Below are 18,675 nucleotides of genomic sequence, written 5' to 3'. Positions count from 1 at the left end.
AACTGTCCAAAAGAACCGATTCACTCAAATGAAATGGGCAAATCACATGGCGACCTCTGTGTTATTTCCGTTGTTCGAGAAAATAGTTCCGTATGTAATGTGTTTCACATTAATAGTTCCGTTGTGACTGTTTACTGCCAGTCTCGGTTATGACACGTAAGTTAGGTATCCTTTGGAACTGGTAACTGTAGATTTGGGTATTTTATAATTGATAATTCTTCAACATGTGTACAAGATTATTATGTAAGAATTAATTTTCCTCTTTGAACAGAAAAGGCCCAGACGCCGCTTAACGTTACATTGTTTCCATCATTACAAATTAAGGTAATTTCTTAATCATATAGTTTAAGTAACGTTAATTAGTATAAGAGAGTTTTTATTTATTTAATGTGTTCTCATTATAATTGTCTTTTGATGCTGAACAGAGCAGTTTGTTGTAATTTAACCCATCTTCTGCGCTTCCCTGAGAACACGAACCTAGGCGCAGTAACGTTAGGTCTAAAATCTGTTTAATAGAAACGTGTTTGTTCCAATAAAATCTCCTCTCAAAGGTTCACATAATATTTATCGCACTGTTCTGTCACAGTAATTTGTGTACTGTTAGTGTTCATTGGTTTATCATGTCCTTTATGTTGTGTTAAATAACTGACAAGAACCCTGATCAGCTTTCAATCTCAAGTCTGGTATTCCATAAACCATTAATCATTTGATCTCATTGGTGATACAGAACAGTCTTGCCCTGGGAGACAGAAACACTTCATGGTCCTGATGCTGTAATGGAGTTTTACCCCTCTTGACTGACTGATGTCCTGTGGAGTTTTACACGAATTATAACATGGACCAACAAGAGCCTGGATGTAATGCAGAACAGCTCATACATATGGAAAATAATGCAACAGATACACCTGATGGTAAAATACAATAATGCTTATTTTAAAAATGCTTATTAATAATATATTCAGTAAGACATAGTCCTTTGGCATGCATGGGGCTCTAGAATATTTGATTTTGATTGGTCAGTTGTTAGATTCACATCTCAAATCTCTCTGTGTCCTAATAAAATAATTACGACTCGATGTCAATGTTTTGTCAATGACTCGATCAATGTTTTGTGTTTGTGTATTTGTATATAAATTACTATACAATCAGCCAGTTAAGATCACTAAATCTCGTATTTTCTTTTCTTTCTGTTGTAGATTTGTCTCATTTGAATAGAACAGATATGCCTGTACAATCTAAAGGAAGGACAAGTATGGCAAAAAAATTAAAAGGTTCAACAAAAAAGGGGAAAAAGTCGACCATCATTACCCAAGGAACGTCTCCATCTAAAGGTAAATACCATGAATGTTATGATTAAAATAATAGTAATCCCAGGTCTGACCTGGTCCCATTTTCTATTTAGTGGGACATGTTGCAGAAGGCACCGAACACATGTTTCGCACCCACATCTGCTCCGAATGCAGACGCTGTTTCAAGACTCGCTCCCATTTGATAGAACACATGCGTATACACTTTCCCGACCCCACTCTGCAATGTCCCACCTGCAAACACCATTTCACTAGCAAGAGTAAGCTACGCATCCACATGCTGAGAGAGACGGGACAGAAACTGTACCAGTGTCATCTATGTGAGTACGGAGCGGTGGAACGCAACTCTCTGCGACGACACCTTGCCAATGTGCACGGGCATCAAGAGGATGAAGCTCCCAACAAAGAACTGTTTAAGTGCCCAACTTGCCAAAAGACATTCAGTCAGAGTCAGGCATTAAAGATCCATATGAAGTCTCACAATAAGACACAAGATGGACAGCCATTGCTTTGCTTTCATAAAGGCTGCTCATTTCAGTTTACAGAAAAAAAGCAGCTTCAAAAGCATGCATTAGATGCTCACCAAATTGAGGCCGTAGAGTGCCGTCATCACGCCTGCAGCTCCTTCTTCGAGAGTCAAGAAGACATGGAGAAACATTTCCGCACGCATCAGGCTTATCACTGCCCCCACTGTGACTTCTCGTGCTCAAATAAGAGCCATTTTCAGCAGCACAAAAGACAAGGACATCCAGGGAAACAAGAACTGAACTGTAGCTTCTGCTCTTTCTCTACCCTCAACCCTGTAGAGTTCGATCAACATGTTGGTCACTTTCATGCCAATGAGAAAACACAACACTGCCCACAGTGCAGCTTTGTAACAGCTCACAAAAGAGTCCTGAAAAGACACATGTTGATGCATACTGGTAAGATATTTAGTTTTTCTACATAGTTCTTTAAGTGCTTATAGGGTTGGGTCACTCAAAAGAAAATTCGGTCATCATTTACTCACACTGTTGCCTTTCCAACCTTTTATTATTTTATTAAATATTTTCATGAAATACAGAAGATATTAGGCTCTATTCCATACAGAGGTGGACAAAGTACGCAACTTCCTTACTTGAGTGAAAGTACAGATACTACTGGTCAAATATTATATTACATACAAATATTAAAAGGTGTAAAGACCGATTTTTACTTGAAGGTGCAGTGTGTAATTTTTAGTGGTGAGGTTGCAAATTGCAGCCATCAGAAGTTACGGTGCCGGACAGACAGCAGAGAGTAGCCAGTGAGCCAATGAGGTTTCTTTACAAAGATAAATTAAGAAATTAGGTTTACTTAATTATTCAGTAAAACGATATGTTATTGCGAATATTATTGTTACTTGTTCATCACTGTGTCAGTGTTTTATTCGCTGACTTTAGCTAGCATCTCTGCACGAAGAGCAACATAGTGACGAAATGCTTTTGTCCATTTAGGGCCACTTCTTCTGCTTGAAGAAGGTCGCAAGACCGAAAGCTTGCTAATAAATTGATCTTGCACAGTGTTTGAGTGTGCGGCTGCTGTATTTTTACAATTGTCCATTTAGGGCCACTGTAGAAACATGTCGATGTAACGGGACCCGTGGTGTATGTAGAGAGAAATGGCTCATTCTAAGGTAATAAAAACATAATGGTTCATTAAGTAAGGTCTTTATACACTTTATACATATGATATTGCATTCCTGTCAACAGATCCTCTTAAATATTACACAATGCACCTTTATAGGTGCTCTAAGCGATGTCGGGTGACATCACTTCTTGTTGACGTTTAAAGTATTGTCAAACAAAACGAAGGCTAGCTAGACCCTCCCTCCTCCTCATCCGTGCACTAACCTCCCAAACCCTTCTTATCGGTTATTGGCTGGAACAGTTTGTTATGTTTCGTGGTGCGGGTAAGCCCAGTTTGTTTTTGTTGCCGTTTGTGGAGCCTGAGGTGTCTGCAGAGACCGTGTTTTTTTACTGTGTGTTCAGGGGACAGGCAGCTAGCGGATAGTGAGGAGATGTTTGTTGTTTGTGACAAAAAATGTTTTGGCCTAAAAAACGTGTGACATCGCTTTGAGCACCTTTAAGTAAAAGTACAGAAGTAATTGTTTTTTAAAAGTACTTAAGCATCAAAAGTAAAAAGTAAATGTCAATGCATTGTTTTATTATTGTTGAATTGTTGTATGTAATCCTCAGAGTACCTTATGCCTCTGAATCTATGCCTACCTACCTACCTACCCTCATATCAATATCAAATTTATTTCTAGAACACAGTTCCAGTAGTGGGATTGAATGTGAGATTGAATAAGTGCACTCAATAACTACCACTGGTTTCGGACACCCATTTGGCTGTTCCCTTTTTATTTATTTAAGTTTTTTGGCTTTTAGTATGAATATGTTAGCCTTACTGTTATCTATAAGCTAGTGTGCTCCAAAACAATGACAAAATTCACATTTAGAAGACCAAACCCAACGTTGAAAATGAAAATCAGGTTGATGTCAGTTGACGTCAACCTGACTTTCATTTCCAACCAAAATTCAACGTCTGTCCGATGTTGGATGTTGACATCAACCCGACTTTTATTTCCATCCAAAATCATCCCCTGACTGACGTTACTACTTGACAGAATTGTAGTAGAGTAAAAAGTACGATATTTGTCTTTCAAATGTAGTGAAGTTAAAGTAAAAAGTTTCCATAAAAAAATAATACTCAAGTACTCAAAAAGTTTACTTAAGTAAATGTACTTTGTTACTGTCCACCTCTGATTCCATACAATAAAATACATAAACGTAACAAAAGTAGTCCATACAAATTGTGTGAGATATTCCAAGTATTCTGAAGTCATGCAATACATCGTGTGAGGAACCAAGTGAAACGTAGGTATCTTCCCTTCTGCTGTAGCTCTCAAATTTCATAGCATTCGTACAAAGCTATAGTTAGGCTGCAGCAAACTTGAAATACTGGATATTTGAACAAGTTTACTTGGATTTCTTTTATGACACTATTACAGTGGGGTTTTTTTTTCCTTTTTGGAGCTTGGCAGTAGTAATCACCATCCACTTTTATTTTGTGGAAAAGAGCGGTGTGGATATTCTGCTTTACATCTTAATTTGCGTTTTGCACAGGGTTTAAAAATTACATGACAGTGAGTAAATGATGATAACATTTTTATTTTTTGAATGAACTATTCCTTCTGAATTACTTATTGGCCATGGCTGGACATATTTAACATTTGTATTTACAGGTGAAAAGCCCCACAAATGTACGCAATGTGACTTCAGATGCCGTGATGAGACGTACCTTTCAAAGCACATGCTGACGCACTCCAATGACAAGCAGCACATGTGCTCAGAATGTGGATATGTTACAAAATGGAAACACTATCTCAGTGTCCACATGCGTAAGCATGCAGGAGATCTTAGGTTTGTACCTTGATTGTAATTAAAATGTGATAAAAAACAAAAACAAAACATTTTTAGTTTATTTGACTGAACTGCCTCTTATCTTTCAGGTACAAATGTAATAAGTGTCCATATCGTTGCCACCGCATCGACCAGCTGAACAGCCATAAACTCCGTCACCAGGAAAAATCCCTGATCTGTGAGGTGTGTGCGTACTCCTGCAAGAGAAAAACCGAACTGCGCAACCATATGCAGCTGAAGCACTCTACAAACGTAGATCCCCAACCTCCTGTTTACCAGTGCAAGTTTTGCCCTTACACAACAAAGTACCGGCAAGCCCTGCATAACCACGAGAACTGCAGGCACACCCGGACACGCGTGTTCCGCTGCGCGCTCTGCCACTACACCACATTTAGCAACACCGGCCTCTTCCTGCACAAAAAGAAATCTCACGGATATGTGCCAGGAGATGTGGGGTGGCTTGAGAAGTATGCAGAGAAAGAGAAAGAGCAGAGCTCTGCGGATTTGACACACAACTTTTTCTCCAAAACCACAGCACCTCAGACTTCAGATTCAGAATACAGGGAAGAAACAAGGAATGCAAAACAGTCCAATAAGACTATAGATGACTCACAAAATATGTCTATAAATGATAATGAGGAAGAAGCAATAGCAGCCACTATTGGACGAACTGAGGAAATGACTTTAGTACGGCAGGTCAGTCTTGGGATTGAGTCTGCAAGCGAAGAGGCAAGTAATCTTTCTGAAGGACATCCAAATGATGAAGAACAGTGCGACACCCCACTTTTTACTTCCCAAACCAGCGCGAATAGCACACAAATGATACTTGTTGAGACAGTAAACATACAGGAAACTGCATTTGATGCACAAGTTAAGAGTCAAGTTGGATTTCACACATTGCATACAATCCACCAGAACTTCCCAGAACCATCAGTTGAGGATGATACAGCTTGTGAGGATCAAAGTGACTCTGAAGGCCTGCCACCAGTGACAGAAACTGTAAGGAGCAAGGAGGGTAACTCTGTAGAGCCCTCAGCTTCTGAGACTCGTCTGCAGGTAATGAGAAAACAGGATAAAGACCAAGCTGAGGCACTCATACTAGAAGGCAGGGTGCAGATGCTTGTTGTCAAGACGCGGGACAATATGTTTCAGTGTAGCCGTTGCTCCTATGTGACCAGAAAGCATGCAGCATTAATCCGGCACTGCAAGTCGTCTTGCCAGGTCATGAAAGCAGGACTACGTTGCCAGGACTGTGGCATGATTTTTAAACAGCAACGTTCTTTAAACGCCCATTGCCTCCGGAAATGCCTGCTGAGGGGCAGAAAGAAGTTTGATTTAGCAAGCACTGTAGGTAAATCAGGGAGTTGTGTTGGTAGTTCAGGGAGTGATGCATCTATACAGAATCAGAGTATGACTCACAAATCAGGATCCCTCAAAATACAACCTGAACCTTTTAAAGTCACTGATTCTACAGATTCAAGAGTAAAAGGTTCAGCTGAAACTGAAGGCCCACTGTCTTCTATTATAACTGCAGAAAATGAGACTGATTCAAGCACATCTGAAGGAGGGAAGGCAACTATCGGGAGTAGAAACAAGCTAGTGGAAATGGAGGGATCAGTAAATGAGACCTCTGGCTATTTTGAAGTTGATGGAAGGTACACTTGCAGAAAATGTCCTTTCTCCTCTGTCAGGAAAGTCACAATAGATCGGCATTGTGCAACATGCAGCGGAAACACCCATAAGGTACATCTGGCTGAAATGGGAGAACAGTTTGAGAAAGAGGATAATCCTAGAGACTCAGATCATGATCAGGAGGAAGATGGGGCCAATGACTCAGAAAGAGATTCAGGAGAAGAAGAGAGAACTCAAAACCCCAAACCTCGATTTTCGTGTCCCAACTGTCCTTTTATCTGTCAGAAGAGAGCTCTAGCAAGCCATGAAATAAAGGGCTGTTTAAAACCAGGTGAATTACAGTGTCCGCACTGTTCATTTGTTTCCAAATCAGAAAAATCTCTCAACCATCATATCCTGGGTCATAAGAAAGACTTGAAGGCTACTAGAGGTAAAATGTCTGGTAATCTTCAGTGCAATCTTTGCTCCTTTACCTGCAAACAAAAGCGCTGCCTGACACAGCATGTTGCCGTGAAGCATGAGGGAGTCCGTCCTCACAGCTGCCGCTTCTGCTCTTTTAGCACAATTCGTCGCTACCGGCTGGAGGCCCATGAGTCCCTGCACACAGGTGTTGGGAGACATAGCTGTGCACTCTGTGGCCAAACTTTCGGCACCACGTCCAGACTACGCTTACACCATCAACGCATTCATGACAAACAGGCAACGCACTTCTGTTCACTTTGCGATTACAGAGCATATAACCTCAACGACATAAACCGCCACAACTTGAGCTGCCACACTGGTGATCTTGCCTACAATTGCAGCCAATGCAATGCACGTTTCAGCTCCGAAGTTGCCCTGAAGCAGCACTACCACAGAGCACATCCAGATGCTAACAGCATATCTTGCACCCAGTGTAACTTTACCTGCAGCCGCCAAGCTGCTCTCAAAGCACATATGCAGCGTGAACATTCTGAAATGAAGACAAAAGATCCTCAAGATGGTCCGGAGAAACAAAGTAAGATATACATCAACCATCAGTGCTTGGTTTGTTCCTTCAGCACCCATAAAAGGCTTCTTCTGGTCCAGCACATGTTAGATGAGCATGAAGATGGCCCAGCAGAGGAGAAAACTCTGAAGTGTGATGTTTGTGGTTTCTCTTGCATCCACCAAGTGGTATTTGACCAGCATGTGCGATCACATGGAGGAACCTGCCTCTTTAAGTGCACTGAATGCGAGTTTTCCACGAGGAACAAACAGAAGATCACGTGGCACATTCGAATCCATACAGGAGAGAAACCTTACCACTGTGAGATGTGCAACTATGCATGTGCTGATCCTTCAAGACTAAAGGTATGAATGATAATGACCTAAGATGGCGATTCAAGGTTGGGGAATTTGGGTTATGACTTACAATTCTGTTGGTGCTCTTTATTTTAGTATCATATGAGGATTCACATGGATGAACGCAAATATCTCTGCCCAGAATGTGGCTACAAATGCAAATGGGTCAACCAACTAAAGTATCACATGACAAAACATACAGGTATGTGCTATAGTCTTACTCTAATTGTAAAATTCCTGCACACCTTGATGTTTTATCCTCGTTTCTAATAGGTGCCAAACCGTACGCATGCGAGGACTGCGAGTACCGCACCAACCGTGCCGATGCCCTGCGCATCCACCGGGAGACACGCCACAGAGACGTGCGTTCCTTTATATGCGAGAAGTGTGGAAAGGCTTTCAAGACACGCTTTCTGCTCAAGACACACCAGAGAAAGCACAGTGAGGAGCGGCCTTACGTGTGCTCCGTATGTCAAAGGGCGTTCCGCTGGCCTGCAGGTCTCCGCCATCATTATCTGTCCCACACCAATCAGCTGCCATTTAAATGCCTCCACTGTCCCTACCGGGCTAAACAGAAATTTCAGGTTGTGAAGCACCTTCAGAGACACCATCCAGACTTGCCTGTACAAGACGGTGTGGGTAAAGACCAAGAGGCCTCTAGTATGGGTTCACAGAAGACATGGCTTGAGGAAAAAGAGAGACAGGGGGATGAGCAAACTGATTTAGAGCACATGCAAACAGCAAGGGACATGTAACCATGCACTGTTTCTGTATTCATTTCAGTTGAAATTTGTTCATCATGTGTAAGTATAACATGTCTTTGTATTCATAACCGTCAAAAGACACAGAATAAACTTTTTTTTCAGTATGTTTATTCCTTAAAGACATTAAAAAAAGATAATTACCTGGGCATGTTCATAATAGGAGTATAAGAGTCATTTACTTTGAACACTTGCTTTCAGGTTATGTATAAAAGGTACTTTACCATGCTCAATTACATAAATCCAAATAATGTACAACCTGGATTCTCCCCTTATTGTGTAACTTTCAAACAGATAAGAAATATTCTGATTATCAGTATGCTCAATATTGCATATAAGTTAAACAATCTAAAGTAAAATCTGCATTTACCAAATAAGCATTTGTGCACCATACTTGAGGGTCTTTTTTTGTTGAGAAGGCACTACAAAACACCATGCAACAGTAGAGGTAGAAAATTAAATTGCTATATTATAATTATTGTTTAAATAAAGAACAAAATGTTTTCTCTGCCTTTTACAATTTACAGATATGTCTGTGAAATATTAGCACTTTAGAACAAGTTTCAAGCATTGTAAATGATATTCCTGGAATTGTGAAATCACAGCTCTGCGATTTTGATATGAACATAGATGGAAGATGGATGGATACTCATTCCGTCTTTGGACAACAGATGCACATGGCGATATCCTGGAAAGAGAAACTTTTTATTTGCAAGTCCAAATTAATTTTTAATTATTTCAGAGCATAGGTCTAAAGGCACTGGGTCTCATTCACTAATAATTGCATACAAGTGTACTTATGTAATCAGAAAAGATTTTCACACAAAATTTCGGCCGGATTCACAAGAGGATATACACACACCACATTTTTCTAAGGCCATCTGGAACTTGTGTAAATGTAGTTTCAATTGGTTCTCAATTTTATCTTAAATTCATTGATGAATGAGGTTTTCTGTTTGGAAACATTCACACAAAGTTTGTGTTAGTGAATGAGACCGAAAATATTTTTCTTTTGTTAATATGGCCTACCTGGTTGAATACAGGTAAAAGGAAGAGTGTATTGCCCTATGAAGTCATTCCTAGATGCTGTATCATAGTCTTCAAGTACAAAACGCACCAGTGCCAGCTCAGGGGTGTGGATTGTGAACTGCAATGATTCATTCCAATTTGGGTTGAATCCTGTCCAGATGAAAAAGAACAAAAAAAATCACTGCAAGTAGCATGAATTAAAGGGTTCCAATGGTCTGTAAATGTCTATTTCCACAGTAAAATTACATATTGAACTCTTAATAGTTTTGTCAACATGCTAAATTTTTCATTTGTCTATCTTAAAATGATTTGGCAACACTTCAGAGCATTTAATCTTAGCTTCACCATTGTTGTCAATGTATTTGGTCTCCTGTTTGGCTTGATCCAGAGGAACACCATACATTTCCACCCTTACCAGGGGGTCTACAATGGACCTTTCTTTTTGCCTTACTTTAGGGAGCTGTTGTCCACTAATAACCTAAAAAAAAACAAAGAACAATCAACAAACAAAATCTCAAAGTGAAGTGGCAGAAGGAACACAAATACTGTTTAATACCTTCACAGAGAACAGTAAAGGGTGGTAATCCTCACGTTCCTCAGGTTTTTCAGGATCAAAGAGTCTCTCTCTGTTGCACAGTATCTCAGGTTTTAGAACGTAGCCAGTGCAGCCGTTCTGAGTAAACAGCCCATCATTAAGATCCATTTCCATTCCTGCAGTCTGGAAGTTTAATGCCACTACGAATCAGAAACACATTACAGTAAATACACGGTCCACTTTATAACACATTAGCCATATTTCCATGCTCCTTTTTACATCGACCGTTTGTCTGCCAAGCTCCCATTATACCACTGCGGTACTGACATAATGGTGTGTAATTCAATATCTACCATACTGACCAATCTGGCATCCCATGTTCCACATGTCCAGTGGACAGTAATTCGACGAATCCGTTCTCATTCCACTTGGATACACTCTTGTCAGCTGCCTGGTGTTATGCAGAACAAAATCTGAACCTGACAAAATTTCAGAATTTCATCATTCATCACTTTACATAATATTTATATTTTTGTATAAATGAAAAGGTAAAGAGCTGCTAAAACTCCTTTTGTGTTCCACAGAAAAAACATAACAGCATACAGATTTGGAACAACAAAAGATTGAATATATGCAGATAGGATTTTCAGTTTTTGGGCAAACTATACATTCAAAAAACCTTTCTGACCTGCTTCCTTGGAATATTTACGGGCTTTAGACTCAGAGAACGAAGATATCTCATTAGGCTTAGCAGAGGTGCGGGAATGTTCAAAGCTTTGGAAATGTACGCTCTTACAGAACATCAGGTCTGAGAGCTCTTTGCATAGATTTTGCTTCGATTTCTACACAGGGGAAAAAGCAAGCAAGCAATCAAAAAACAATGTTAAACAAGGAAGTGGAAAACAATAAATTAGCTTTTTCTCAGTTTCTCAATATTTCCACTGTTACCTTTGCATCTGTTGGTGGACTCTCCGATGCGGGACAGTCATTCATTTCTGCTGCCTCGTCCTCATCACTGACTTCATCTGTGAGGCTCTCTGATTCATTTCCAATCTTCTTCCCTTTTAACAGGATCTTCCACTTAAGTGCCTGAAAGAAATGAGACAACAAATACACCTGTTTTACATCCCTTTTATTAAATAGTAGCCTAATATATTATGGACTCAGTAACGTAAGTCCACTGAAGGTGAGTTGCAGTTGAACCCAAGTGCAGTTTTATTTAAATACAAACATGAACAAAATACAAACATGAACAAAATACAAACATTAACAAAATACAAAATGAACGTGGACTTGAACGCGGACTTGAACGCGGACTTGAACGCGGACTTGAACGCGGACTTGAACGCGACTTGAACGCGGACTTGAACGCGGACTTGAACTCACCAACAGCGGATTACAAAGACAATACTAGATAAGAGAACAGTGAAACATTTTTATATGCTATTTATACAGAGAGACTAATTACTGACAAAGAACACCTGTGCATAATCAAACAATGAACCAATTGACACATAGACAAGGGAACCAATCAGAGCAAGACACATAAACAGGGGAAGCACATGACAGGAACATGAAACTTGGCCAAGGCAAACTACAAAATAAAAGACATGAAAACATAAACTTGAACCAAAACCCAACCAAACGTGACAATCACACTTTAGATCAGGGTCCAATTCTCACTATTAACTAACTATTAAAAGCAACGTTTGCTCAATAAACTCCTTATCACTGCTTATTAATAGTTAGTAAGGTAGTTGTTAAATTTGGGTATTGGATTATAGGATTAAGGGATGTAGAATATGATCATGCAGAATAAAACATTGATGTGCTTTAAGTACTAATAAACAGCTCATATCCTAGTAAAAATGCATGCTAATAAGCAACTAGTTAATAGTGAGAATTAGTCCCTAAACTGAAGTGTTACCTATATTATTATATAAATATATAATTTAATCTGTATATGAATTAAAATTAGATGTTCTTTTTATGTAAAAACACTTTATATAGTTACAGTCTGTTACGAAAAAATGCTTTCTTAATGCTATTTTGATTTTCTAATTTAATTAAAATAAAATACATATTTTCAAGTTATATTCTGAGTGAGAAGTTAAACGATTTGCATATATGGGTGACTGACTTTTAAACTCATTGTATTAACAGATATTTAAAAACAAATCAATATCCAACAATAGGTGATGCACATCTTTTTCATACGTGAACATCAATAGTTAATGAAAGTGCCCATTGCAGTATAAGTATTATGATTATAATTCAATTATCATTTATTTGTATAGTGCTTTTCACAATACATATCATTTCAAAGCAGCTTTACAGAAAATGCATGTGTCTACATTACAATTTAGAGTGATCTGTTATCAGAATTGACTATCCAAGTACATATACAAATCATGCAGTTAGCTAACAATGTATTAATAATTATAAGACCATACATTATTTTAAGATCCATGTGAGTCATCCATGTTTTTCAAACAGAAGTCAATAAGAGCAGTTAAGTTAAGTGCACTACCACTATAAGGCCTTATAGCTCACCTCTGGGGATGGGAGTTCACTGACCACTTTGGCATCTACTGTGCTCCTCAGCAACATATTTCCCAGGATATCTCTGAAAAGTCGAGCCATGACTTCTTGTTGCTCTATGCTGCAGTGGTTTTCAATGGACACGATGAGTGGATACTCAGATGCCTGAGAATAGGAATGATGGGAAGTATAAGTATAAATGGGGAACATGAATATAAATAATAATGTTGGTACTAATATTAATAGTTCTGACAACATTATTAGTAATTATTATATAATAGATAATAATTAATAATTATATTTTTAATATTAGGCTAATACTATAATACAAATAATTATGTATTTGTACAAGTGTTGGTGCATAAAGATCACCTTAAAGGCATAATTTGCAATGGTAGTAATCACATCTTTGAGGAGAATCTTAGATGTGAATGTGTGTCCATGATAAACCACCGGCTCCCCATTCGCTCCATTCCAGCAGTCCACCTCTACACACCTGCAGCCTCGCTTCAGAGCCCTTCAGATTTCAGCACAAATGAACAACCACAGTTATGAACACATAGAACAAAGCACAATGTATTCAAGCGAACACATGTTTTCTCTGAAGTTACGGTGAGTGAACAGAAACTCTCTATTATTATACTCTTAAAAAAAAGGTTCGTTTTTGGCATTGATGGTTCCATGAAGAACCTTTAACATTTATGTAACCTTTCCTTCACACAAAAGATTCTTTATAGTGGAAAAAGGTTCTTCAGAGTATTAAAAGGTTCTTTTACAATTAGTAAAAATAATTATTTTGAGTAATGTTTTCACTGAAAGGTTCTTTGGGGAACTGCGAAAACCACCATTTGGGACGTTTATTTTTAAGAGCGTATGTGTGTGAGATATTACTACTCACATGCTGATAGAATACTTTTCTGCAAATTACTGTATATCATCAAATACAAATCATCAAAGCCACATTGTAACGTGCAGTTCTACATCTGTTTTGTTTCATTGTGTTTTGCTTCTGTTTTTCCTGTTCTGGTTTGCCTGAGTTCCTGAGTTGCCTGAGCTTATTAGTTTCCATAGTTCCTAATTTACGGACCTGTTCTGATTTTCCGTCGATTAGAACGATTGATTGTCTGTGTATTCAAGCCTTCAGTTCATTCAGTTCTTTGTTTGGTCTCGCTTACGTCTTTATGTGATTGTTATACTATTACTCCAGAAATCCCCTGCTGTTTCTAGTTGGATTATTATTGATTATTATTGATATTATTGACTGATTTTGTTGTTTACTCCTTCCTGGTGCGCTTCATTGCAGCCACTTCCCCGTTACACACATGGCTGTATTACCATAAATAAGCAGAACTCACTGGATGTAGGCTTCAACGCTGCTTGGTCCTTTTAGCTGGTCCTCCATGAGGTAAGTGTTGTGTGAGGACGAGATGTAATAGTGGGCAAGAGGTTGGCTCATGTCTTGAAAGAGGCCCTGCCGCTCTGGATTGAAGATGGATCCCTCAGGAGACGTCAGGTACATTAGGAACCCATCGATTGACATCGAATGATTCATTCTGGCTGTACAAGCAGACAAAATGAAGCCTCTTATCTGATCAAACTTCCATCGTTACTCAGTAATCATGATGAGTAAAGAACCACTTCACTATTGGCCAGCGATCTAGTGCTCAACTACTCCATTATTAAAAGCTAGAGGACCCAGGTGTATTTTCCATTCATTTTCTTCACAGGCATGCAAATAATTCGTCAATTGAATTTTTTATTTTTTAACCAACCAGTTCTGAAATTAATTGAATATCCATACATTCATTCATTTGTCTTCAAAAGAGGACATGTCATGATTCCTTGGGGTACTGCAGGGGTCTACCAATTACTTTTCAGTCTGAAACTATTTTTTTTTAAATATTAAAATATTAGTAATAATTCAAATAATAATCATTTTTAAATATTACAAATAAAAAATATTCTTTTGTATAATAAAAAATATTTATACAAAAATGCTAGACTAAGCTAACTTTCATCTAAGTGTTTCATTTTCCCTCATACATTAAAACATAAAGTAAAATTTATCAGAATGTATTTCAATTATACCACTTTTTCAACAGGGGATCAATTATTTAATTATATAAATATTAAAGAGTGAGGAAATATTCATATACATTAAAAAAAATTGGTAACACTTTATTTTAGGGTCCAGTTCTCACTATTAACTAGTTGCTTATTAGCATTAATATTATTATGTATTGGCTTTTTATTAGTACGTATAAAGCATATATTAATGTTTTATTCTGCATGACCATATTCTGCATCCCTTAATACTACCCAATACCAAAACTTAACAACTACCTTACAAACTATTAATAAGCAGTGATTAGAAGCTTATTGAGGCAAAAGTCATTGTTAATAGTTAGTTAATGGTGAGAACTGGACCCTAATCTGAAGTGTGACCCAAAAATGATAAACTGAAGAGTAGTGGTTATCATTACCCGTGTTTGAAGGCTCATAGCGATCAATCAGCTGAAGGGCATGTTCATAACTGGCCTCCCCCTCTAGCTGCTCCTCTCTCAGGAACTCCTCCAGATCACACTGAGACAAGATCTGTCCATCACTGGAATAATCCTGGAATAAATCCAGCACCTCTATTCTCTCGGTGAGCATCTTATAGAACTCCACAAACTCCTGATCTTCCAGGGTTCCTGACTTAGACTTATCTGCCCTCTGCGAGAAAATATAAAACATCAACAAATGACAAACAGGTTCAACATGATGAAAATGTATGATGCAAAATGACATAAACAACACTTCAGCACCATAAAAAGACAGTGTGCATGTTCTTCATTCATGTCCACGTTCATCATTTTCAGCAGTTTTTTTGTCTCCCTAAAATTCATTCTGCCATCCTTGTTCCGATCTGCTTTCAAAAACCAATCTGATATCCATCTGAACGGCGTGGTTTAGGTTGATAATATAAGCTGGACAGCTGGACTATCTATCTATCTATTGAACTGTTTTAATATTTTGAATAAATATATAAAATATAATAATGAACTTGCCTCAAGCAAAAACATAGCATAAAAAAGGGAAGAAAATATATATTTTTATAACAAGGATACTGGTCAAGTTTGGTGCTCTCATCCATGTTCTCAATGTTCTCCATGAGGGCTCTTACGCCCTGAATCCAGGCCTGAGCTTTCTCCGCTGACTCGGCCACCAGATCCAGGTTTCCTCTGCGGCCGCGGAACACCAGTGTGAAGCAGCAGTCAGCAGGAAACTCATCCGCTACACTGAGGAGCATCTCCGACTGATGTCCCTCACGAACATCCTCCACATCACTGATGGAGACTGGGGAAAAAAGTTACGTTTTTTCATAGCCCTTCTTCTTAGTTTTTATTTTTTAATAAACCTGAAAAGCAAGCTTCATTGTTGCTAATTGCTCATTCCTTACTATTGTTCATAGTGAACCAATGTAGCTCTTAATTTCATTACAAGCAGCTGAAGATATTCAACTTAAGTCTTTTTTTCAGAAACAATTGTCATGGTGGATTTCTAACTACTGTCATCTGATGTGATGTGTCTACTCTTATTCCTCATCATAAAGACCTTTTGGATAATTTAAACCTTTAGGCAATTATTTTCTATGCAATACCTGATGGCTTCCTCTATAAGTCTGTTTGAATGTTTTTTGGCACGCCACCTATATTTTTCTTACAAAATCAGTCATTTTTAGTTCAATCTTGAATTAATTATGCACACAATCAAACTAGACATGAACTAACATGATTACTATAAACCATGATAATTACTAAAAACATCAACTCAATAAAGGCATACAGGTAGAATAAGAGTTTATTGCCCAGCTGGATTTATATGCGACAGTCTTGCAGTCCTCCTGAAGTTTGTAGTGCCGCTGACGCTTCCACATACGAGACTTCACCTTGCGTAAAAACATCCCTGCCTTCATTACTTCAAGGTTTTGATGACTCCGTCCATCTGCCAGAGACCGAGAAATGCCCATTAGTAATGTTCAGAAAGACCAAGCTTATTTAAAATGAACACACACACAACAAAAGAAAGAAAAAAAGTCTGTCTACTCACAGCAAGTTTGAGTTGATTCCATTTTTTTATAATGCACCTTTTCTGCAGACACAAAGTACATAACTGTCTCACCAAAAATTCTAATTTAGATACTTTATGTTAATACATCACTATAGTGGTAATAGGCTAGTAAAGGAAAAGACAGACTGCTGAGAATTTTGAACTGAGAGTTGATTCAAATATCTCAATGTAAACATCTCTCCATCACTGTATTAGATATATTATGCATTCATGCATTATGTTGCATGTTGTCATATCTGCTTTTTTTCTTGTTCAGTGAAAACATGGACATGCTAAATAAAATCTATAAATAGGCTGATTGCATAACCAATATGCCCTATATTACAATGTGGAGAAAACTAGTATATTTCTCCAAAGTGAAGCTATGAAATCAAAAAATGATTTTTGTCAAAAAATGACAATTATTTTAGGAAGGTGACGATGTCTCTGAGATCCACACGATCCTCTACTGGCATCATCATTATGTTCTGTTATATCCCAAGTGGATAAAGCAGAATCAAATTTAGCTCTTAAATGTTTCCTGTCTTTATTCTGTATTGCACAAATGGATATTCTATTGCATTACTAGTCTTCACTGTGATTTAAATGAGGCGTTAGCAAAAACAGAATTTGTTTTGAAATGTGCACAATCCTAAAATATTGCAGTTAGTTTTAGTTCAAATGAAAAAATTAACAACAGTAAATGCTCACAAAGTAATGCTCCGTCCTAACACATAGCAAAGAGAGTCTGGAGAGGGCTGAAGCAAATATTGAAGAGTGACACAGGAGGATAAGCATAAAGGATTATCCAAAGAGGATAAGCAGAACTCACCGGACTGAAGCACGTCTGACATACAAACACCAGAGAAGGAGGATGGGCTCTGAGTCTTTGCTGCTGCGTGTGCAAGGCTGGGAAAACAGAGCCGCAGTCTGAGCTGCTTTCACAGTGATGCATAGCCAGCCTCCTTTCTACCCCCCTTCCTCTGCCTCATTCCTAGACACTCCCACTTTTCCTTTTTTTTTCTCTCCCTGCCTTATTAGGTGCAATAGTTCTGTTTTCTGCTCTTGTCAAAAATACAATAAAAATTTGAAACAATCTGCATTTCGAACAATTGATGAATGATAAACAATTTTACACCATAGGCCTATACAATATACAAAGTCTACATTATAAAAGATACAATTTCCATAAATAGACAGAATTAAAAAAAAGAATACACATTTTAAACAAGTGTTCACCTTATGCACTATATGTACAATTTCATATTTTGTGATGCATTACAGTAAAACCCCTTTCACAGCGCGTTTGCCGTGAAATTGCCAGAACACCTTCTGTGTGAACGCAAACACGACCCGGGATTGATCCCGGGTTGGGGATACTAACATCAATTATTGAACAAAAAATGTCTTGAATTATAAACCCATTTGGACACCCAAGCATAAATCAGCAGGATGTACAGAATGATGAAGTCATTTACATTTATATTTACATTGGTAAAAATCGACTTACAAATGAGGGAAGATACAAATACAAGCAAGGCATAGAAATGGACATATACGCAGAAATATCATAATGTTGAGTGTATATATTTAAAGGTTAATTCAATTGGAATTATTTTGAATACAAAATTTTGATTTGGGATGTACATTTGCTACATTATATCTTTTTGGTCTCTTAGTTACCTTGTTTGAATTAAACAGAGTAGAACATTTAAGCAAATATTTTGAACTACTATTTTATAACTGTTGTTTTAATGCAGGTGAATATGCTGCATCTGGAATCCTGATGTGCAACATGTCAGGATTATGCACTTTTTTATGCTCTGCATAAATCAATAAATTAGCTTTTTGATTTTACTTTTGTTGAAGATGCTTCAACCATCATACTGGTTTTAATTTACAGGCCTGTATTTTCTTACATTTCCATCTGAACTTTCAAGACTGATTAAATGCAAGAGCAATCTTGCACATAAGTGCAGGAAATACATAAATCAAAAGCTAAATGCAGATTT

The 18,675-nt window shown here is 37.9% G+C and overlaps 2 protein-coding genes across 4 annotated transcripts; one reads left to right on the top strand and one right to left on the bottom strand.

Annotated features, from left to right (window-relative positions):
• The first annotated feature begins 99 nt into the window (after positions 1-99).
• On the top strand, positions 100-8,573 carry znf142 (zinc finger protein 142). 2 transcript variants are annotated; one of them, XM_077216442.1, is made up of 9 exons: positions 100-156; positions 272-324; positions 728-911; positions 1,197-1,331; positions 1,403-2,230; positions 4,573-4,750; positions 4,840-7,714; positions 7,802-7,907; positions 7,979-8,573. In XM_077216442.1, exons 3-9 carry the CDS (start codon positions 836-838, stop codon positions 8,458-8,460), a joined length of 4,680 nt encoding a protein of 1,559 aa, XP_077072557.1. In that variant the 5' UTR covers positions 100-156; positions 272-324; positions 728-835; the 3' UTR covers positions 8,461-8,573. The 2 variants fall into 2 exon arrangements, with proteins under 2 accessions (XP_077072557.1, XP_077072558.1); XM_077216443.1 differs by having other exon boundaries at positions 140-181.
• On the bottom strand, positions 8,561-17,674 carry plcd4b (phospholipase C, delta 4b). 2 transcript variants are annotated; one of them, XM_077216444.1, is made up of 16 exons: positions 17,496-17,674; positions 16,664-16,705; positions 16,400-16,558; positions 15,682-15,910; positions 15,379-15,508; positions 15,055-15,286; positions 13,927-14,128; positions 12,944-13,088; positions 12,584-12,736; positions 10,979-11,119; positions 10,719-10,872; positions 10,393-10,509; positions 10,052-10,230; positions 9,841-9,973; positions 9,496-9,645; positions 8,561-9,154 (listed from the first exon to the last, which is right to left on the bottom strand). In XM_077216444.1, exons 1-16 carry the CDS (start codon positions 17,515-17,517, stop codon positions 9,066-9,068), a joined length of 2,277 nt encoding a protein of 758 aa, XP_077072559.1. In that variant the 5' UTR covers positions 17,518-17,674; the 3' UTR covers positions 8,561-9,065. The 2 variants fall into 2 exon arrangements, with proteins under 2 accessions (XP_077072559.1, XP_077072560.1); XM_077216445.1 differs by lacking the exon at positions 16,664-16,705 and having other exon boundaries at positions 8,645-9,154; positions 17,496-17,589.
• Positions 17,675-18,675: the final 1,001 nt, after the last annotated feature.

Source organism: Siphateles boraxobius, unplaced genomic scaffold, assembly GCF_051911475.1.
Source record: "Siphateles boraxobius isolate OS27281-9 unplaced genomic scaffold, OSU_SipBor_1 7, whole genome shotgun sequence".
Classification (NCBI taxonomy): domain Eukaryota; kingdom Metazoa; phylum Chordata; class Actinopteri; order Cypriniformes; family Leuciscidae; genus Siphateles; species Siphateles boraxobius.
This window is presented reverse-complemented; position numbering and strand designations above follow the sequence as displayed.

Bases quoted from the DNA above. Each gene is read 5' to 3' on its own strand.
- znf142 (XM_077216442.1), top strand. From the start codon at position 836: ATGGACCAACAAGAGCCTGGATGTAATGCAGAACAGCTCATACATATG. The intron at 912-1,196 runs GTAAAATACAAT...TTTCTGTTGTAG, and splicing joins TGCAACAGATACACCTGATG to ATTTGTCTCATTTGAATAGA. The intron at 4,751-4,839 runs GTTTGTACCTTG...CTTATCTTTCAG, and splicing joins AAGCATGCAGGAGATCTTAG to GTACAAATGTAATAAGTGTC.
- plcd4b (XM_077216444.1), bottom strand. From the start codon at position 17,517: ATGTCAGACGTGCTTCAGTCCG. The intron at 15,509-15,681 runs GTATCCTTGTTA...CACGCCGTTCAG, and splicing joins GAGAGCACCAAACTTGACCA to ATGGATATCAGATTGGTTTT. The intron at 15,287-15,378 runs GTGCTGAAGTGT...ATTTTCTCGCAG, and splicing joins ATGCACACTGTCTTTTTATG to AGGGCAGATAAGTCTAAGTC.